This window comes from Anguilla anguilla, chromosome 14 (assembly GCF_013347855.1).
Source record: "Anguilla anguilla isolate fAngAng1 chromosome 14, fAngAng1.pri, whole genome shotgun sequence".
NCBI lineage: Eukaryota > Metazoa > Chordata > Actinopteri > Anguilliformes > Anguillidae > Anguilla > Anguilla anguilla.
The window spans coordinates 1,682,817-1,705,010 of NC_049214.1; the positions used below are offsets into that span (position 1 = coordinate 1,682,817).

Genomic DNA, 22,194 nt, shown 5'->3' on the forward strand with positions numbered 1-22,194 from the left:
GGGATAGGGAAATAGTGCTGTCGAGCAGTTTCATGGGCCCTGTGTCAGTAAAGTAGATTCTGAAATTCTGCTAGGTAGATTAAAATATCAAAGTGTTATTAGTGAGAGAATAGTTACAAAATCCATCCAACGGTTACAAGGGGAATACTTTTGGGGGAAAGATACAAGAGATGTTGCAAAAATGATTAGATTGAGCTTGGGTCATTGTGATCAGAGGAGTGGCCTGGCTTTCTCTGGTAAAAGGCAGGATAGGCAGTGCAGATGTGGAGGACTGTTAGGCACTAATCTATAAGAAGTATTATAAAGAAGAAAGTGATTGTGGAGGTTTCTGAATTGGGAGTGATATCTTTTTCCTTTGAGACCTTGCTCATGAGAAGAGAAAACACAGTATTTAATCTTTATATATATATATATAAAGATTAAATACTGTATATATTGGCGTTTTTTTAATCTCGTCTGGCATATTTAGAATATAGGCAAGGTAAAACGGAGTAAACATTCGTCATATGTATTTATTTATTAATTTCACCGGTGGAGGGCAGTAACACGCCGATGAATCTTTTTACCACTTTAGAAGCAAGAAGAAGAAGAATAAGAAGATGAGGAGGAGGAAGAAAAAAACCACAGAACGCAAACCGCCTGCTTTTTTCAGGCCCGGACTCAGTCTCACTGCGCACGCGCAATTCTATATCCGCTCCGATTTCTCCGCCATCTTGTGTCGCCTTTCTATTGTTCAGATCTGGGGCTAACAGAGGCGGCATAGCAGAATTTGAGCGATTTATTTAACCTTTTCCAAGACGATTCTGTGGGTAGCAACGAAACACTAAACAAAGTACAAAATACCGAGACCGTGAAAGAATACAAACACGAGTGGATTTATCTCTCAGGGCTCGATCTGTTATTCGATCGGAAACATGATGGACGACGAACAGCCCAAGACTCTGTATGTATTAGCCAAAATTTAGCCGGGTAGCTTAGCAATTCTGGCAACGTCTGTTTTTCCCCAACCCCCCATGTGATTATAGCTAGCTATTTTAATATATAATTAAAGTCACTTGATGTTTATGTTAGGTGTAATGCCCTATGGTTGAACTAGTTGTCTAACGTTTGTAGCAAAGGACTGCATGATCGAAAAAAATGCCACTCGGCTAGCTTACCTAGCCAGACGTGTCCATTTTTTTCCAAATCGAAAGATTCGTATTTGCAATGTTCAAACGACCCTATTGCGTTCGTGTCAGCTTATGAACGCCTCGCCGTGCAGATGTTCTTGGTAAATATTGTGTGGTAAAGTTGTTATTTGTGATATTTCTGATTCGGGGAGAGTACGGTAAGCTAGTTTGCTAATAGAGCATGGAAAAGGCCCCAATCTACAAATATAATTCGGGCGATGTGCCCTGTCGTAACCAGCAAGCAAGGCATTTTGCTAATCCTACCCCCCAGTTCAGACGGTTTTCGAGTTAATTAAAATTTTCACTTCACAGTTGTCATACATGTAATGCTAACGTTCCAAAGTCAGTGCAGTTTTTTTCCTGTTGTCTAGAGAGTGTGATTAACTTAGTTGACGAAGAGGGTGTCTCTAAGGATATCTAGCTTAACTCCGTCCACTCTTAGAATGTACGTTTGAACGGGGGTGAATCACACTTTTTTTTTGACGATTCTGGATATCTTTGTTTGTGATCTAACTTGCTGGTCCCAATCACGCTCTGGGGCCTGTGTGGACTTTGACGTTTCTGTTGGTTCAAAGACCACACATATTGTGTGTAACGTTAGCTAGTAATAATGCGATTAAGTTCCCAAAGTATGTAGACATGTAACTTACCCATTTCATCTAGTTAAGTGGCTGTAATTGGCCAGTAATTAGCTAGTATACATGCTGGGTTTTCCTTTTACCTTGCATTCGTTTTGGTCATAAATCCAGCGTTAGAGTACCGAAAGGTTAAATCGTTGCACGTCCAACGTGTTGCTTCATTGTTCGTGTCTAACCAGTGTTATAAATTGGTCTGCGATTATTCGTTGCGTCTTTTATAGAGTTGTCGTACTGACATTACATGTATCGGTTAAAAGTCAAAGTGAAGTCGGCAAAACCGTTATAAAACTGAGATTCATAGTCTAGAAGCCAACCTCGGTTGCTGCGGTGTACATATTATTTGATGGCCCGCTTTGTCCTGTGCGTCGCTCAGACGTTTCGTATTTCACTGAGTGGGCACGAAGACTTGTAGTTGTTCTTGGAATGTTAGGTTTCAGTTCTTCCTTTTAGACCGAAAACTATCAAAAGGGCGGTTTTTGCTTAGCAGCACGTGATGTTTTGTTCCTGCTACACTCATGGCAGCGGCAATAGAAGGACCTTTTTTTTTTTCCAACCATGGGCACGGATGGCACAGGTCACGCAGGGTGAGGGTGGTGCAGACTAGAAGGTTTCCAGGTGTTCGGAGAAAGGGATTTCAAGTTCCACTGCGGTCCTTTCCTCCCTCTGACTCATTCTGGTTCTTATTTTTGGCAGAGTATGAAGTTGAAGGAAACGACTAAGCATTTGTAGTCCGATCGGGAACGTGCTCTGAGTCATTGCTGCCCTTGACCAGAACACAGTAGCCTACATCACCCACATACCTCTCTGGCTGTGCCGCATGTCTTCCCCGATTGAGCTGCCATTGGTACAGATAGCAGGCATCCAGAAAGTACAGGACATTGCTTTAGTGAACTGTGGTGTTCCCGTGTCATTGAGCTATGTGTGTGTGTGTGTGTTTGCATGCGTGTGTGCACTTGTGTGTGTGCGCACGTGTGTGTATGTGTGCACGCGTGTGTGTATTTATGTACGTGTGTGTGTAAGTGTGTGCGCACGCACCTGCGTGTGTGTCTGCGTGCCTGCTCCTCACCCCTGCCTGCTCCCCCGTTCTCAGGTATGTGGGGAACCTGTCCCGGGACGTGACGGAGGCGCTCATCCTGCAGCTGTTCAGCCAGATCGGCCCCTGCAAGAGCTGTAAAATGATCGTAGACGTGAGTGATCCCTCTCCCGGGCCCGACTCGGCCCCTGTGCTCGTCATATCTCAGACGGGCCGCTCCAGGCCCCCCCCCCCAGGGGGCCGTTCCTGTCCCGGGTCGTTAGATTACGCCCTTAAATTCCAACTGTGTGAAGTTGAGCACGGGGGAGGGGGGGAGGGGGGGGGGGGGGGTGGCGTCTGAAATGACCGCACGCCTGTCATTTCAGTCCCCCCACCGAAGCCTTTTTCATGTTTATATAATTGATACGCCTGTGTAATATTGTACCTTGTTTAACATAGAGTCACGCATAGGCCCTGATTTATTATGTTTTTTGTCCCTCTTGTAAGATGCCGGGTCTGAGTGTCCTGTAAGATGCTGGGCCTGAGTGTCCTGTGAGATGCTGGGCCTGAGTGTCCTGTAAGATGCCGGGCCTGAGTGTCCTGTAAGATACTGGGTCTGAGTGTCCTGTAAGATACTGGGCCTGAGTGTCCTGTGAGATGCCGGGCCTGAGTGTCCTGTAAGATGCCGGGCCTGAGTGTCCTGTGAGATGCCGGGCCTGAGTGTCCTGTGAGATGCCGGGCCTGAGTGTCCTGTAAGATTCCGGGCCTGAGTGTCCTGTAAGATTCCGGGCCTGAGTGTCCTGTGAGATGCCGGGTCTGAGTGTCCTGTAAGATTCCGGGCCTGAGTGTCCTGTAAGATTCCGGGCCTGAGTGTCCTGTGAGATGCTGGGCCTGAGTGTCCTGTGAGATGCCGGGCCTGAGTGTCCTGTAAGATTCCGGGCCTGAGTGTCCTGTGAGATGCCGGGCCTGAGTGTCCTGTGAGATGCCGGATGCGTGTGTGCCTGTGTTTGTTTATTAATAACCCTGCATGCCGTTTCATGCTCCCAGACGGCTGGCAATGACCCGTACTGCTTTGTGGAGTTCTACGAGCACAGGCACGCGGCCGCCTCCCTGGCCGCGATGAACGGGCGTAAAATAATGGGTAAGGTAAGCTATCATATCTGTGTGGTGAGTCGGGTCGGGGCTGGGAGAACTGTCAGTCGCCACGGTGAAGATGTGGAGGAGTTTAGCCCCATATCTGCCAGCACACACTGGACTTTTCTTCTGTTATTAGATGTTTCTCCTTCTGTAATTTTTTTTTGTAGTTCTTTTTTAAAAATTTATTTACGAGTCATAGACAAGAAGTCTGACTGTACTTTTGAATTTGTGTGGGGGGGGGGGTGATGAATGCGGCCATTGTGTGAGCAAAGGTTTGGCTGCAAGTCAAACCGTTTCTGGGTTTAAGAAAAGGTTCGCTGCAGAATGTTTCTAAATCTCATTGCCGTCTAGTACTTATGAAACTACTCCTGAACAGAAGCGCTGTTCAGGGATGCCCAACTGTGAGATTGCGTAACGGTTCATTGTTGATGGTAGTACAAAACGGGTAAGTTGTGCTTGTTGGTTAAAAAAAGGCCAGTTTTCACAGCCAGTTCCTAATCTTGAGTAGTTAAAGTGGATTCTTAGTTTTCCACATGCCAGAGTGGTGTAATATAAGGGAATTTGGTGCAGGTGGATATATAGCCGTTTCTGTCTTTCTTTAAATGCTTTTTTCTATGACATGTTCAGAAGTCCTTGGGTGTGAAATTTGAATTGCAGATGCTGTTGCTGAAGTGCAGTGATGGTGCCCCCTTTGCCCTCCCTTTCCGCCTCACAGGGAGGGGGGCCATATTTGAATGAATTCATTTTCATATTCCAAAAAAAAAAAAAAAAAAAAAATCTGAGTTGGGCTGAGCTTACTTGGGCATGGTGATGCTGGTGCTTTGGGCATTGGCCTTCCTAGGGCAGTGCTGGCCTTCCTAGGGCAGTGCTGGCACACCTGTGATTTCTGAGAGAAGCGAGAGATGGAGAGATAGACAGACAGAGAGGGAGAGAGATGGAGAGACAGACCGAGAGAGAGAGAGAGAGAGACAGAGGTGTGAAATGGTGAATCACAGCGGATGTTTGACCCTGAAGGCACGTGCATCCCGTTGGTACAGAATGACACTAGAGCAGTTCAGAAGCTGTGAGAGGGAGGAAGTGCATGTCTGTGGGGAGGGTTTGCTGAGCTTTCCGTTAGTAATGGGCAGAAATCAAAATGCATTCTGACACGATTTTCATTTTTAATTTGGGTAGAATTCCCACCTTGAATATGCATTGGTGGAGAAATTCCTTGGAGTGTAAGGAGTCAGGTGTGGATTAAGATGTGGATTTCTGTTCTGTGCCCTTGAATTCTGGGATGTTGACACAGGGCATGTTCCAGTGTCCTTGCAGGACAATCCTAAAAGTATCGCGTGTTCTGCTCTGCACAGATGATACTGCTCCCCCATTATAATGTTGGTCCTCTTGACCCCCCCCCCCCCCCCCAATTTGATGGTGTGTTCCACTCTGCCGTTATAATGGAGTGTTCCATTGCCTTCCTTAAATGAGTAATGTGCTGGTGTCCATTTTATTTGCCGAGCACAGAAATCTCAGGTGTTGATATTAGATTTTTCAGTTGGGGATCCAAAACATTAAAAAAAAAAATTTTTTATTTTTTATTTTTTTTATTTTTTTTTTGTATTGTTAGGGAATTTGACCTGTTCCACATAAAAGAGCTTGTTCTGCATCTTCCCATTTCTGTATGGTGTGTTCTTTTGAAAATTCCTGTAGCTTCAACACAAATACAAATAACAACAACATAAAAATATATTCAGTTGTAAATATTTTATCCTCAACAGGTAATGAAGGACCATTTGAGGAGTAATACAAGTTCGTAATTTCACTTGTTTGTAAGTCCCTTGTTTAGACCTTTTTACTTACTAGATATTTTTTTTGCAGATTTTCACTAGACAGAAAAACAATGTGAATTACTGATATATATGAGTGTGATCAGGTTTTTTTTTCCTTCTTCCTCTTCCTGCCACAGCATTGCATTCAGACAATCACATTGTGTGTTAGGAGTCTTCTTTTAACGGTACACAGACCACAGTGCGCTGTCCGGTCGCTGGTAAAGTCCACTTACCCTGCCACCTGCTTCTCTCTCTCTCTCTCTCTCTCTCTCTCTCTCTCTTTCTCCCTCTCTCTTCTTCTCCAGGAGGTTAAGGTGAACTGGGCTACGACTCCAAGCAGTCAGAAAAAAGACACAAGTAGTGAGTATTTGCCTCCTGAGTGTGATTCATGAGGACGGTGGCAGAGTGGTATAATGTGTGAAGGGACAGGGCTTGCAACCCAAAGGTTGCAGGTTTGATTCCCAGGTGGGATAATGCTGTTTTACACCTGAGTAAGGTGCTTAACACGCATTGCATCAGTATATATCCTGCTGTTATATCTCCCCGTGGATAAAACATCCACTAAATTCCAGTAATGTAATGATTAAACCATTGTTGTCAGGGAATTTTCTAACCTTAGTTTTAGATTGTTTTCTTCCACAAAGGCATAGACAACCTTTCTGTTGTCCGTTTTGAGGGGGCGGCAGTGTAGAGCAGCGATGAGACTTGGGGCCCAAACCTTTTGGGTTGAAAGCCTGGTTTAGCATCACAGTGGTTTTAGCCCACATACGGCTGTCTCAGTCACTGCAGTTAATGTTGAGCTTCGCTAAGGGAGCACAGACTGCTGAATAAATTCTCAGTCTGAAAAGTGCACGTTTGCCCTTAAGGGCATCGGACAAGCAGACGAGCGTAAGGCCTGTCAGGTTTTGGGGTGTCCTGCTACACAGACTCTTAAAGGCTAGCGGTAATGATCCGGTGGGCTCTTCCAGCTAAAGAGGACGCATTTAGCCAATCTGTGGCTCTCCACCCGCTGCTCCTGAGCCTTGCTGTAGGTCTTCGTAGTGAGCGCCCCTGAAGTGTGGACCCGGTGTTTTTTGGTTCTGACCCGGTCCGCGTTCGCGTCTGTCCCCAGATCACTTCCACGTCTTTGTCGGAGACCTCAGCCCAGAAATCACCACCGACGACATCAAAGCCGCGTTCGCCCCGTTCGGGAGGATATCGTAAGTGCATCGGCGGCTGGGCCACGCGCCGAACTCGCGTTCCCAAGATCACGCAAGGCAAACCGACATCAGCTAAACCTTTTACGCTTTTCCTCATCCTTTGTGTTTTCTTACCGTCCCTGATGTTTGTACATAGGGAAATGGCCATCCACAGAAAACTGAATCTGCGCCTTTAAGAACCAATGGTGATGTTCTTCTGGTTTTCACAGTGGTATAGTTTGTGTTTTGTTTTGGATCTCAGGGAGACTCATGCATGAAATAAAGTCCATTATAGAAATGGAGATATGGTAGTTTGCTTATATGTACTTTCCTCAGCTAGGGCTTCACTGTGCAGCAGAACTGTGTGAATGATGCCCAGAATACGTTTCACCTGGCTGCTCATCTCACCCGCTTAAGAACAGAGGGAGGGATTGTTATCCAGTTTGTTTTTGGAGAAGTTTGGATAGGAAACTTTGTAATGTGTGAGCCATTATAGGTAGAGTAGGGCGGCCCAACCCTCTTCCTGACGATCTACCACCCTGTAGGTTTTCATTTCAACCCCAATTTGGCACTCCTGATTCTACTAATTTGAAGCTCAACAAGATCTCTCGCTGTTGAATGAAGTGTGCTTATTTACCTACGGGAGGATAGATCTCCTGGAACAGGGCTGGACGGCCTTGAGGTACAGGATCCTGAAACTGCAATTTGAGCAAATGGATGCATGTAATTAATAGAGGAACTAGCTTGCTTTCTTTGAAGCAGGAACAGCTAAGAAGACCAAAGCCAGAGTTCAGTGAATTAAGCAGACTAGGTATAGGCTGCTAGTGTATGGTATGTTGGCCTATCTACAGTTGTCCAGGTAGATATCAGTACCTGTATTAATGCTGTTTCTTTTGTACACCTAATGCATTTTGTGAGTAGACAAGCAAATTTTAACACAATTTAAGCCTGCTGTTTTTTCATCATAAGTGAATCAGAACATCAATACATCGTGTTTTTTGGGGGCTATGGTGCAATAATGGGTTTTAACTTAAAATCCCAGTCCAAAAATAACATTTACTCAGTGACACTGTCTTTCCTCAGATTTTTGGTTTTGGCTGAGTAAACGAATGAGGCCCTTTTGTTTTAAATGTCTGGTCCTCACTGTAGTTCTTTGTGGCTAACCCAGTGAGGTTTCTTTTTAAATGTCCGGTCCTTGTTGTAGTTTTTTGTGGCTAACCCAGTGAGGTTTCTTTTTAAATGTCCGGTCCTTGTTGTAGTTCTCTGTGGCTAACCCAGTGAGGTTTTTGTCGACAGCGATGCTCGTGTGGTGAAGGACATGGCGACTGGGAAGTCCAAAGGCTACGGCTTCGTGTCCTTCTTCAACAAATGGGTAAGAGGATCTACAGACTGAGATTTACCTTCAGACTGAGATTTACCTGACGAATCTGACATTAGTGCTGTCAGTGTGGGCTGTCTGGAGGCCTAAATCAGAAATGACTGGAGAGTAGTGTGGGAAGTGCTAGTGTGTGGGTTGTGCTAGTGGGTGGGTTGTGAAGTATAACTTTTTGCCGCATGGTTGCCATTCACAGCTGTGAAGTATCAGAAACATTCCTAATAACTGAAAGGGGTAGCTGTCATTACCTATCAGTCATTGCGATGGTGCTTTTACGATTGTGCTCGCCAAAGGGCCTTGAACAAGATCATCTGATTCGTTAGTATAAATGGAAACTTCAGAAGGATGGCAGATGGTAAAAATGGCTAACAGAGTTAACTTAATTAGTCGAAAGTCGATGTATAAATGTTTATTTATTCATTTTATGACTTATGGAAGTTGCCTTAAGTTACTGCGCTATATTCAGCATGCCTGTGCCCCCCCTCCCCCCTCACAGGATGCAGAGAACGCCATTCAGCAGATGGGAGGCCAGTGGCTGGGGGGCAGGCAGATCCGGACCAACTGGGCCACAAGAAAGCCCCCTGCGCCCAAAACCACCTACGAGAGTGAGTACATCCCCCACCCCGCCCCGCCCCGGCTCGGCACGACCGCTGTCGCAGGAAGTTCATTCCAGACATCAGCTTGTTTGCAGGGAGCTAATGTGGAGTCGCTTCAGATCTCCCCCCAAAATGGCAGCCGGTTCCATATGCTGCTGCTCACCTGCTTTGCTGTACATTTTGTATCTTTTCTTGGGTGCCAGTCCTGGTGTATGAACTCCCCCTTCCCCCCCCCCCCCCCGCTGCCCTTCGCTGGGGTCTGCCCCCTCCACACCCCCCCCCCAGCCTTGACCTTAGCTGCTGCTCTGTGCGGCTCCAGCCAGAAGTGCCTCGGCAGTCACCCCGTTCCCGGGGTCACTGGGGTAATTATAGCTAGCGCGCCGCCGTGCTAGCGCTAATTAAAGCTGTGAAAACGGACCTGCTGGGCGTTTCTGTGCTGGACTCTGTGTGCAGGGGCGGCGTTTGCTTAAATTAAAGGAAGGCCCTCGGCCTCTGCTCGGTGTGCCGTCTCACTTACTCAGGTTACGGGCGCGTGGGCGTTTTGGGGTGGGCCGATAAAAGCGTGCAGCTGGTAACTTTGGGGGGGGGGGGGAGATGATAGCGATCAGGTTCTTTGCATTTTTCCACTTTAGCTACACAAATATCGGTTATTTTTTATAAATCACCCCCCAGAATTCTCATGTCGCGCTTCCCTAATTCTCGCCACCTGTATGGATTACATGAACCCCAGAAGCGCCTGCAGGCTGGTTTCAGGACATGGTTACCATGGCTACCGGTAAATTTGGCCAGCCCATACCTGCCCCAGCTGTGTTATGAAGCCTTTTGTGGCACAGAAACGTTCAGAACCTCATTTTTCCTCCGTTGCCATGGAAGTCTGTTGGTTTCAGATGAACACGTGGACATGTGCTCGTTTTGTCTGAAGCAGGTAACACCAAGCACCTGTCCTTCGACGAGGTGGTGAACCAGTCCAGCCCCAGCAACTGCACTGTCTACTGTGGGGGGGTCACTACCGGACTCACAGGTCAGCGTCTCTGATTGGTCAGACTTTATAAAGACTGTGACGTCGTCACTGTGATGACTGACGTGGGTGTGCGTCTGGATCGGCCCTTCTGAAGTCTGTTCTTTTTATGTCCGCACATTTCAGAGCAACTGATGAGACAGACCTTCTCCCCCTTCGGACAAATCATGGAAATTAGAGTTTTTCCCGACAAAGGCTATTCATTCATCAGGTACGTCATGGTTCCGATCTCTAAACATGTGTGTGTGTTTGTGTGTGTGTGTGTGTGTGTGTGACAGAAAAATTCAAAATGAAACGAGTCTACTCCTAGTTAGTAATTCTAGTTTTATTCGGTCTTTTTGTATTTAAGACTAAGCTGAGAACTGTGAGCCTTGTCTCCAGAGTCCGTTACCTTCTGCAGTCCTGCAGTGCAGTGGGGATTTGGTTTTTCTGAGTTATTATTTTAATCATCTGATTTGGTAACTTTTTTTAAACTGAATGGTGATAAGTTGTCTTCCAGACCGGCATGGTGAGGTGTCTGTTATAGGCCCTGGGTTTATTAGCCTGTGCTCTGTACCTGACTGGTGCTGGAGCCATTTTGAGAAGGCCCTGCGTGTTTTAGCCTGTGCTCTGTACCTGACTGGTGCTGGAGCCATTTTGAGAAGGCCCTGCGTGTTTTAGCCTGTGCTCTGTACCTGACTGGTGCTGGAGCCATTTTGAGAAGGCCCTGCGTGTTCTAGCCTGTGCTCTGTACCTGACTGGTGCTGGAGCCATTTTGAGAAGGCCGTGCGTGTTTTAGCCTGTTCTCTGTACCTGACTGGTGCTGGAGCCATTTTGAGAAGGCCGTGCTGGTCCCCCTTTCTCCCTCCCTGCAGATTTAACTCCCACGAGGGGGCGGCCCATGCCATCGTGTCGGTGAACGGGACCTCGATAGAGGGCCATGTGGTGAAGTGCTACTGGGGCAAGGAGACGACGGACATCGTCAGCCCCATGCAGCAGGTGCAGGTGCCCCAGGTGAGCCGACGAGAAGCGCGCCAGGTCCACCCCAAACGCTCAGCGTGCACCTTCACTAACCTTCACTCAGTCCGGAAGGGCCGCAGACGCGGTCAAAATCCATTCAGCCAATCCTTTGTGCCTCATACAGACATCAACAAACCCTTCAGCCAATCCTGAGTGCCTCACAATCCATTCAGCCAATCCCGTGTGCCTCATACAGACATCAACAAACCCTTCAGCCAATCCTGAGTGCCTCACAATCCATTCAGCCAATCCCGTGTGCCTCATACAGACATCAACAAACCCTTCAGCCAATCCTGTGTGCCTCATACAGACATCAACAAACCCTTCAGCCAATCCTGTGTGCCTCAACAACCCTTAAGCCAATATTGAAAACTGAGTATGGGAATCAACAAACCCTTCAGCCAATCCTGCGCACTTGATATCGATGTTGGCCGATCGTTCAGCCGAACCGAACGCAGTAGCCGTGGGCGTTGCGTGTGACGGTTGTGAGTAATGGTGGTCTCTCTCCCCCTCTCTCTCTCTCTCTCTGCAGCAGAGCAAAGTGGGCTTTGCCGCGCAGCCTTACGGGCAGTGGGGCCAGTGGTACAGCAATGCCCAGCAGATCGGCCAGTACGTGCCCAACGGCTGGCAGGTGCCCGCCTACAGCGTCTACGGGCAGGCCTGGAACCAGCAGGGCTTTAAGTGAGTACCAGCAGGGCAGGGCAGTCCTCCTCCTCCTCTAACACACACCGCCGCCGCTGCCATTTTCTGCTGCTGGGGTTACCTAGCAACATTCCACAGCTGTGACCAAGGGTGGGAGGCTCTGCCCCCTCCCTGCTTTTTCTGCATCTGTAATTTCATGCTGAAGGTATTTTACTTTCAATGTTCTGTGATGAAATGCCTGCATTTGAATTTCATTTTGTAATTATTTTTTTTTGTATAATGTAAACAAAATGCTTGTGAGGATCTCGCACACGCACACGCACACGCACACGCACACGTACACGTACGCGCACACACACACACACAGACTGTGTTGGTCAGTCCTACTGGTTCTCCATGTCAAGAGAACAGACTGCAGCTGGTCTGGCTCTGCTGAGGAAACAGGCCTTTAGGTCTTCAGTCTGTACCCCCCCCCCCCCTTTCCACTCCCACTCACACCCCCACCTGGACTTTTCTGTAACCAATAGCTACACAATGCAGTGAATCGAATGCCAAGACGTTGGCTGAAGAAGGGGGCTGTTTTTTTTTTTTTTTTTTTTACAGAAGTAGACGTTACACTTGTCTCTGTGTTTCATGTGGATTATAGTGTGTACAGAAGTTTACTTGATTTTCACAACATGTGGTTGTAAGAACATTTTTGGGCCTTGTTTGCTTTGTTTAGTCATACGTGTTCGAGGAAGCATCTACTCTCGGGTTTATAATAGAGAACAAACGGAAGCACTTACAGGTATGCAAATCACAGAACACCTCATGAGCTCAGGCAAGTCGTGGCTTGATGGCAGTCGTCCGCTCGGCGCAGTTCTCCTGTTGCTCAATCGCTCTGCCTGAGGGGGGGCGTGGTTTGGGGAGTCACGCCAATTACCTGGAATGGAGACGGCAGAAAAAAAATTATGAGGGAAACAAGGAACTGAAAGCACGTGCTGGGGAGACTGCATATTTACCTATGAGCCCCTGGTGTGATGTTTCCCCTCTGCGGGAGAGAGTTCTGTAAGGCAGTGACGGTGGGGTCTGGCTGTTCCTGCAAGAGGACAGGCATTGGTCAAGTTTATAAATATAATGTCCCTGGTAGACACAACATAAAATTGCTCAAGGTCCAAGGCCTGTGTTCACATGAGATTGTTGTGCTTTGACTGCTTTTCAGTTTCAGATGGGGTTTGGGGGGGGGGGGGGGGGGGGGGGGGGGGGGGTTCAGGGGTGAGGGTCATGGTCTAACCCAGGAAGTGCCAATAATTGTCGTTTACGTAAAAGCACAGTAATGAGGGTCTGGAGGTCAAGGTTGGATATTCTATCATCAAAACTCCCCAACCACCCCTACCGCAATGCTGCACACCATTCATACGGAAGAATCTGTTTTACATGTCAAATTTTAAAGTGAGGAAAATTTGACTCTTGGTTCCCATTTAATAATAGTCGTCATTATTTTTTTAACCCCCCTGGTGAAGGGAGACATGGGTAATGTAGTTCTCATGATCCTCTCTCTGTGTCCCACTCTCCCCCTCTCCTCTCATTGTTGGCTAACCCTGTTGTTCTTGTGTTTTGTTCTCCCTCTCTCTCTCCCTCTGTCTCTCTCCCCCCTGTCGGCAGTCACATACAGGCCGGTGGCGGCTGGACGGGCGTGAGCGCGGTCAGTAATGGCGGTGTGGTGGAGCAGGCGCAGGGCGTGAACGGGAGCGTTCTAGCTAACCAGTCTGGCCTGGGAGCCACGGGGTACCCCACTCACTGATGGGGGGGGGGGCAGGGGGGGGACGGACACCCCCAGCCCTCCGCGGCCGCTGGCCCTCTGCAGGGGGGGGGGTTCCAGACCACCGCTCTCGGCCAACACCAGGCCCCTGAGGAGGGGAGGGGAGGGGAGGGGAGGGGGGGGCAGGGGCGGGGTTAGGGGCAGGAGGGGGGTGGTGATTTGACCTCTGACACCATCATTTTTTTCATATTATTTGCGATGGGAAGTAAGCAGTTGAGTGTGCAGCCCCGGAGGACTGGAGATGCAGTGCCCTGGGATTTACACACACACACACACACACACACACACACACACAGACATGCATGCACACACACACACGAACACATACACACACACACACACACGAACACAGACATGCATGCACATACACACACGAACACACACGCGCACGCAAGGTCTTTGGCCAGGTGTCAGACAGACTCATTGACGGAAAAGGACTATGCCATTTTTAAAAAACAAAATGAATAAAAAAATTACTATGAATAAAATAAGATAGTGACTCTTTTTGGGATATGCTTTTGTTTTTGTTTTTGGGGTTTGATTAGAGCGATTTAAACTGCTGGTTTCATAAAAAACGGAGCTTTGCCATTTTTTTTTTGTTTTTTTTGTTTTGTTTTTTGGGACTGTCAGTGTAAATCAGTTTTAAAAAAGAAACGTGTTTCCAGCAATGAGCGGTGATAACACCACGAATCATGTGAAAACGTTACAGACCTTTTTATGTTTATAAAGAAAACAAAATGGATGTCAGCTGTTGTATTTTTTTAAATTAGATTTTCAATTTTTGTTTCTCTAAACTAAACCAATTGCAGGGATTTACTGCCACTCTTCTCTTTCCTTGAAGGCAGACGAATATTGCACAATACTATAACTCTTGGTTATCTTTTCACAAATTTGATGTTCTTACACAAATTATAGGTATTTTAAATTGTTTTGCATTCCACTTTTTTTTTTCTTCCTTTAGAATGTTGTGTATTGGAGGGCTTCTAAGCGTTTTGTATGTAAATAACCAAACAGAGTCTGTTCAAATGTCCTGAAACTGTATAAAAAAAGCCTCATGTTAATTATGGAAGCTTGCTTGCTTTTTTGGTGGGGGGGGGGGGGGGAGGGGAAAGGGTGGGAGGGGCTGTTAAAATTAATGAAACCTTAGCAGCACTGTTAAAATGCTGGTATGTGCAGAGGTTTGGGACAGTGCAACTTTTGATTCTTCCAGCAGGGGGCAGGACGACAGCAGCATTGCTATGCAGTGCAAAACATTTAGACTGAAGAAAAAATGTAGAATTTAAGTAATTCTGTGTATAAAAACTAAATATTGATTTTTTGGGTGTTTTTTTATGGCGTAGTAATTAGTATTGTAAAATACCTGAATGGATCGGAATTTTGCACTGTGTCCCCTTGAAAGTGTTTTAAAATTGAGTTGGATGAGACCTGTTGTGTTGCCTTATTTTGAGTTGATTTCATTTTAACCAACCAATTATCATTAAGAGTAGGCAGTGCCTAAGGATATTTTCAGACCTTATGTTTTGAAGCAATTTTTTTTTTTTTTTTTTTGCGGGGGTGGGGGGGAGGTAGGGTGGGGGTTTTGATAATGTTTATGCTACTATAACGTGTTCTTGCTTTGTCCCAATTAAATGCTGATGCGTATAAACCGTATTGCTTGTGTCAGCTCATTTTTATACTGAGATATATTTAAAATATAAAAAGAGATGCACGCAGATTTGACCGCCGTGGCCGTTATTTGAGAGTGTTCCATTTCATTTGCTGCGGTTGCTGTTACTACTGTTGGTAACTTGGGGAGGTTGAACTTGATTGCAGATTTCAAGTCCATTAGACTGACCACTCTCTATTGGGATGGATGTTTCTTTTTCCCGCTTACTTCGTGTGAGTGAGCCCGTATGTACAAAGCACGCAGGCAAATTATATTAAGTACAAGTATAGCCTAAATTAAGTATAATTACCGTTTATTGTTTAGGTGGAATTGTTCCACATTGATAATAAAAAATAAGAGTACTTCGAATAAAATTGTATGCCCACTAAATGACAAAGCCGTCACGACTGCTCGCCTCGCAAGTTTTCAAGGAAAAACTTATAAACTGTTACCCAGGCATATCTAGATCCGCCAAAGAAATATCGCAAAATAGCGAGGTAAAGTTACCGCTTCATCAGTCGCGTAAAACTTCAATTACCAGGATGCCCCACCAAAATGAGGCCAGCCTTCTCGGGCCACGTGACCACCCGACTATCCAACCGAATGCCGCGTTACAGCTGCAGTGCCGAGCAGTGTTTGTAAGACGGAATGGCGACGGTCGAGGGGAAGAAGATGCTTGCTGTTCTGGGCTGAAACCGACCATACAGCGCGGGGATCCTATCATAGGTGCTAAAACGCAGGTATGCTCAATTGCGAAACACAACCCTGAACCGGCGCTGTCGGTGCCATACCATGTAGTCGCAACGCGTCAGAAATCCTTTGAGCATACAAGTGCGTTAGTACTCGGAACTGTTTTTAGCTGGCTAGCGACAAATTTAGCGCAGGCAACCACAGACCCCCCCCAACACACTTAGCTGAACAGCGAGCCAAAGAGGCTTTAGAAAAAACACGACTAAAAGGAAATGACATCAGCGATATGCTGCAGCAGCGACTGCTACGTTTAAACCATGGCCATGCTTTTAATATCAGCAATACCGAATAAAGGACAGTTCTTTAGACTTTTTTTATACAATTAAATTGATATAGGTAGCAAGCCATTATTATTGAAGATATAAGTATCTAACTAGCCTCCTAGCCCCATTATCAAGTTGTTTTTCAGGATGTCCTTGAGTGAAGTTTTCCACTGTCTCTCCAGTATAGCAGCCTATTGAGTACCCTTGGGGCACTTAGCTGAAAGTCTACCAGGAATGAAGGGGCTTGTGGATTCAGTGCTGGTTATTATTCAGTAAACGTTGAGACTAGATGCACTGCCAGCTGTATTTAAGTAAATGGTGTGGAAGTATGCTTCTATGTGCTTTTGATGTTTGTATGTTTTTACATTTCTGCTTATTAAAGATTGTATTGACAAAGAATATAGTTAAATGTATGTGATTATGTGAAGATCGACGAAGAACAGCAGGTGTTCTGTGTTATGTCTAAGAAATTGTAACTAAGGAAAGACTGTGGCCTCTTTGTACACCGATGCATACGATCTAGAGAATCTTTGGACCCCAACTGCAGCAGGAAAATTGTGAACATTTACTTACTGGAATTTTGTAAGTAACTTATGTTGGGAAACAGTCTTGTGCAGAAGACCTTTGAGTTGCAAGAGAAGGGAAAGGACACACCAACCCAGAAGGAAATGTTTTGCTATATCTAGTTATTGTATAGATTATATTCTATTAAAATAAATGAATGAAAATAAAATTAATGACAGCAACAGTGATAATATAGACATATTCTGTTAGAACACGTTGGTGTGTTTGTATGTGATTTAAATATTTTATTTGGATCACAGCATGTATTGAATGCATTTAAAGTGCATGTACTTTGGAACCGGAAGATTGAACAAATGTTCATGAGAGCAAATACTTGTTAAATCAAATCAAATCACACACACACATCCCAAGTGTGTGGTGAAATATCTGTCATTTACTGAAACTGAAGATGATATAATAGTTATTGTTAAACTAGCTGGTGAAACATAAGCGTGACCTAGGCTGAGATTGGTTGTTTTAGAGGGAAAGATGCGTCATGGTAGGAAGAAAGCTGGTTGTATAAAAAAGGATGTAAAACGTAATTCGGGGAGCTCTCTGTGTGTCTTTACGGTACTGGAGACCTGCCGTTGGCCTGCGTAAAAATAAAAGATTATTAGAAGAAATCATAGTTTCTAGTCTTTCTTCTTACATCGCCGACTCACCCGCCGAACCTAAGAGGAGGTTTTCCTCCACGACGGACGCTAGGAGGCTAGCGCTCTGAAGTCAGGAAGCCGCTTTCTGGTGAGTCGCTGTCTTATTTTAGACCCTATTCTCCCTTTCCCGCAGATCTCACAGCACGCTACCACAATGGAGGCCGCTTCGATAGAGGCGGGGGTGGCGGTGAGCCAGCCCGCCGTGGTCTCCTCCCCCCCGGCGGTGCCGGCCCCCCCCGGCCTGGGCGGCCGGGCCCGGGACAGGAGGAAGACCCCGGCCTTCCTGTGGAACCTGGGCAAGCCCACGCTGCGGGGCATACGCAAGTGCCCGCAGTGCGGCGTGTACAACGGCACCCGCGGCCTCAGCTGCAAGAACAAGGCCTGCGGGGCCGTGTTCCGGGACGGGGGGCCCGCGGGGGGGGGGCGCGGCCCCAAGAAGGCCGGGGCCGAGGTGGTGCGGCTGGTGACGGACGGCGGCGGGGGGGAGGCGGGCGGGGCCGGGGGCGGGGCCGGGGGCGGGACGCAGGTGTTCTCGGTCCGGCAGCGGGGGAGGGGCCCCGAGCAGCGCGGCTTCGTGGAGCTGGCGCTGACGGACACGGCCATCGCCACGGCGGACGGGACGGTGCTGACCCGCGTCAGCCTGGGCCGCTGCTTCCTGTCCGCCTGCCGGCAGGGGCGGGGCGGGGGGCCGGCCCAGGCGCAGCCCCGCCCCCAGCAGCGGCCCGAGAGCCCCTGCGCGCACGTGAAGCAGGCCATGGACTGCCACGCCCAGGCCACGCCCCTCCCGCTGAAGAGCTCGGTGCTGGACGCCCTCCGGGGCTCCGCCCAGGCGCGGGAGGACCTGTGGCGGCTGGCCGCCGAGTCGCCGGGGCCCCTGGTCCAGCGCGTGTCCCGGGGCACCCTGGTGGTCAAGTGCCACGTGACGGAGTCCCACCCCCTGGGGCTGCTGCACCTGAGCGTGGGGGGGCGGGGCGCGGGCCGGAGCCGGGAGGGGCGCGGGGCGTACTTCCACTGCGCCTGCCAGGCGGGCGGGCAGGCCCGGCGGGGGCCGGGGGCGGGCGCGGGGGCCAGGGGGGCGGGCGAGTTTCCGGGCGAGGCCAGGGACCCGGACGCAGCCGCCCCCCTCCCCCCCTCGCCCCCCGAGGCCTGCCTGCACTTCTTCGCCTGCGTCTGCGCCTTCGCCAGCGACGACAAGCTGGCCGCCGAGTTCTCCGCCTTCCTCAACTACGACACCAACGGTACGCCAGCCTGCGGGCCGAGGGCGTGTCCTACACCGCACCGTCATAATACACCATCCCCCCTGCACCTTCATAATACACCATCTCCCCTGCACCTTCATAATACACCATCTCAGAATGTCCATCCAGCACTGCGTCCAGGGCTGACCACACCTTTATAATACACCATCTCAGAATGTCCATCCAGCCTGCGGGCCGAGGGCGTTTTCTACACCGCGTCTCTATAATACACCATCTCAGAATGTCCATCCAGCACTGCGTCCAGAGCTGACCACACCTTTATAATACACCATCTCAGAATGTCCATCCAGCACTGCGTCCAGGGCTGACCACACCTTTATAATACACCATCTCAGAATGTCCATCCAGCCTGCGGGCCGAGGGCGTTTTCTACACCGCGTCTCTATAATACACCATCTCAGAATGTTCATCCAGCCTGCGTCCAGAGCTGACCGCGTCTCTATAATACACCATCTCAGAACGTCCATCCAGCACTGCGTCCAGAGCTGACCACACCTTTATAATACACCATCTCAGAATGTCCATCCAGCACTGCGTCCAGGGCTGGCAGAGTTTCAGGAGTAGTCAGGAGAGGAAACTTTCCCTGGGAATTAAAGGGAATTAAAGGGAATTAATGGGAATTAAAGGGAATTTAGGGGAATTAACAGGAATAAAAGTTGTGGAGGTTATGTGCACAGGCTGCAGTTACCATGTCATATGCACACAGAAACTTAACCCTTTTCCCTCATCATAAGCAGACATAATTGCAACATAAACCCTGTCCCTGCAGGTGTGCAGGTTATGTCTCACTAGATCCACTGTCCCTGCAGGTGTGCAGGTTATTTCTCACTAGATCCACTGTCCCTGCAGGTGTGCAGGTTATTTCTCACTAGATCCACTGTCCCTGCAGGTGTACAGGTGAGCCTCGACTGCTCCATGCTCTGCTCCAGCCCGCAGCAGCAGTCTGATCCCGGGAGTCACCACAGATCCAAGAAACTCCGCATGGAGGACCCCAGCCTGGGTGAGTCAAACTCGACCACAGCCCCTCCCAGCCCCCTTCCCTGCCCCGCCCAGCTCCACCCAGCCCTTTTTTTCCCTCCACTCTTTCGTGACTGAGCCACTATTCCTCTCTTTCGTGACTGACCCTCTCTCGCCTTCTCTGCAGTGACTGCTCCCACTCTGGCTGTCAGAGAGGGTTCGTCCGCACCTGCTCTGCGGAAGGGGGGACAAAGGAAACACCCCATTTCCACTGCGCCCAAAAACTCAGGTGGGGCTCCCTGACCTATGAATGTGTCTGCTTGGATTCCAACACACTCTGTTCACTGCAGGCAAATGGCACATAGTACGTAGTATTTGGTGTTTAACATTGTGTTTGTGTGTGCGTGTGTGTCTGTGCTGTGATGCATATGTGTGTGTGTGTCTCTATGTGTGTGTGTGCGTGTTGTCGTACACGTGTGCATGCGTGCGTGTATGTGTGTGTTGTCGTACACGCGTGTGTATGCGTGCGTGTGCACACCTCTCTCACAGCAGACGTCCAGCCGGTTCACGAGAGTCACGTCTCCTTGCCGTTCCGGCAGTGGCTGGCCAGCGTCACCGAGAGGATCCACCAGACTATGCACTTCCAGTTCGACGGTGAGTCCAACACGCCATACTGCTACCTGAGCACCAGACCCACAAACCCTCGCTCTGTCTGACCAGCCATGTTAATGCTGATTAGGGCGGTAACTGCAGGGTGATGATGATGATGATGATGGTGACGATGATGATGACGATGATGAAGCTGATAATGACGATGGTGGTGGTGATGATGGTGATGATGATGGTGGTGGTGGCAGTGATGATGATGATGATGATGATGACGATGATGGTGATGATGATGAAGCTGATGATGACGATGGTAGTGGTGGTGATGGTGGTGATGATAATGGTGGTGGCGGTGATGATGGTGGTGGTGGTGATGGTGATGATGATGATGATGATGATGATGACGATGACGTGTTTTGTGCAGGAAAGCCTGAGCCGCTGGTTTTCCACATCCCTCAGTCTTTCTTCAACGCTCTACAGCAGCGCCTGTCCCTCGGATCCAAGAAGAGGAGGCTGCCCAACTCCACCACAGGTAACCCTGCCCCTACCACAGGTAACCCCGCCCTTACCACAGGTAACCCCACCTCCCCCACAGGTAACCCCACCCCCAACTCCACCACAGGTAACCCCGCCCCCAACTCCACCACAGGTAACCCCGCCCCCAACTCCACCACAGTTAACCACGCCCCCCTGTCCTGTATTTTGTACCAGGGGTGACGCTCATGGGTAAATTATTCAGGTCTTGCTCTGTGTTCTGTCAGCGTTTGTGCGGAACGATGCTTTGCCGCTGGGCACCTTCTCCAAGTACACCTGGCACATCACCAACCTGCTGCAGGTGAAACGCATCTTCGACACGCAAGAGGTGCGTCGCTCGTCTCCCGCTGGTGCCCCACTGCCCCCCCCGTCCCCCCCCTCCCCCCCTTTCCCCTCTCGTTCTCACTTCACCCGGTTTGATTCTTCAGTCACTTCTCTCTCTGTGCCTCTGCCTTTGATTAAAATGTCTGTCCGTGCGTGCGTGCGTCTGTTCCCCGCTCTCCTCCCAGCTTCCCCTGGAGCTGACGCAGAGTTTTGTGAAGAACCGCGACGGCTCGTTTTCGCCGTTCCGCTGCCAGGAAGCACCCCCCGAGTCTCTGGCCGAGGGGTACGGGCGGGCGGACCGGCCCCAGGCCATCCGGCCCCTGGAGCTGCGCACCTTCCTCAAAGTGGGTGAGTGGGGGGGGGGTGGGGGCACCTTCCTCAAAGTGGGTGAGTGAGGGGGGTGGCGGGCGGGGGGCTGGACCGGACCGTGTGAGCAGGAAGCTGGAAGTGAGCGACGGCTGGTAACCCATGGTAACGTGGCGGTGTGGCCGTTGGGAGTTGATGCAGTGGTAAGGTGTGGACCTGACCTGAACACACCCCGTCCCTCAGGTGTTCAGTCGGTCTGTGTGCCTGCAGTTCTCCTCAGGCCCATCGGCCCTAAACAGCCTGTGCCCCCCCCCCCCCCCCCGCAGGCCCCTCCTCCTCCGAGCAGAAGGAGGCCACGCCCTTCGTGATCGAGTGGATCCCGGACATCCTGCCGCGCTCGCGCGTGGGCGAGCTGAGGATCCGCTTCGAGTACGGGCACCAGCACGGGCACCAGCACGGCGGCCAGCCCGAGGCCTGCGAGGGGGGGGCCCCCGTCGCCGAGGGCAACCACCCCGCCCCCGCCCCCGCCCCCACCCCCGCCCCCAGCCTGGAGATCATCCGCGTCGCCGTCCCGTGAGCCGCGGCCGGACAGAGAGAAGAGGAGGAGGAGGAGGAGGAAGAGGAGGAAGAGGAGGAGGAGGAGGAGGAAGAGGAGGAGGAGGAGGAGGAGGAGGAGGAGGGTGGAGGAAGAGGAGGCGGGACTGTGCTAGGCGTTAATAGGCTTCCTCTGCCTGCCCAGATCTCAGACTGCACAAACACTGCGTCACAAAGCGTTCCCCACCGCACGTCCGCGTGTCTGTCTGCGTCCGCGCGTCTGTCTGCGTCCGTGTGTCTGTCTGCGTCCGTCTGTTTGTGTTTGCGGATGTTTTTAAATATTTGCTCTGGACACCCAGACCAGCTTTTATTGAGGCGACTCGATGGAACAGAGATACGTGTGAGAAGAGGAGTTCCTCTGTTCTC

The 22,194-nt window shown here is 49.5% G+C and overlaps 2 protein-coding genes across 5 annotated transcripts; both read left to right on the plus strand.

The window, feature by feature from the left end:
• The first annotated feature begins 674 nt into the window (after positions 1 to 674).
• Positions 675 to 13,439, plus strand: LOC118212645 (nucleolysin TIA-1-like). 3 transcript variants are annotated; one of them, XM_035390786.1, is made up of 12 exons: positions 675 to 943; positions 2,898 to 2,994; positions 3,867 to 3,965; positions 6,070 to 6,124; positions 6,876 to 6,963; positions 8,239 to 8,314; positions 8,814 to 8,922; positions 9,836 to 9,934; positions 10,058 to 10,142; positions 10,786 to 10,924; positions 11,466 to 11,611; positions 13,217 to 13,439. In XM_035390786.1, exons 1-12 carry the CDS (start codon positions 915 to 917, stop codon positions 13,353 to 13,355), a joined length of 1,161 nt encoding a protein of 386 aa, XP_035246677.1. In that variant the 5' UTR covers positions 675 to 914; the 3' UTR covers positions 13,356 to 13,439. The 3 variants fall into 3 exon arrangements, with proteins under 3 accessions (XP_035246677.1, XP_035246674.1, XP_035246676.1); XM_035390783.1 differs by having other exon boundaries at positions 676 to 943; positions 11,463 to 11,611; positions 13,217 to 13,435; XM_035390785.1 differs by having other exon boundaries at positions 677 to 943; positions 9,839 to 9,934; positions 11,463 to 11,611; positions 13,217 to 13,355.
• Positions 13,440 to 13,500: 61 nt separating this feature from the next.
• c14h2orf42 (chromosome 14 C2orf42 homolog) lies at positions 13,501 to 21,826 on the plus strand. 2 transcript variants are annotated; one of them, XM_035390787.1, is made up of 9 exons: positions 13,501 to 15,758; positions 17,382 to 18,486; positions 19,397 to 19,507; positions 19,652 to 19,753; positions 20,014 to 20,118; positions 20,495 to 20,602; positions 20,832 to 20,932; positions 21,114 to 21,276; positions 21,561 to 21,826. In XM_035390787.1, exons 1-9 carry the CDS (start codon positions 15,408 to 15,410, stop codon positions 21,809 to 21,811), a joined length of 2,397 nt encoding a protein of 798 aa, XP_035246678.1. In that variant the 5' UTR covers positions 13,501 to 15,407; the 3' UTR covers positions 21,812 to 21,826. The 2 variants fall into 2 exon arrangements, with proteins under 2 accessions (XP_035246678.1, XP_035246679.1); XM_035390788.1 differs by having other exon boundaries at positions 20,017 to 20,118.
• Positions 21,827 to 22,194: the final 368 nt, after the last annotated feature.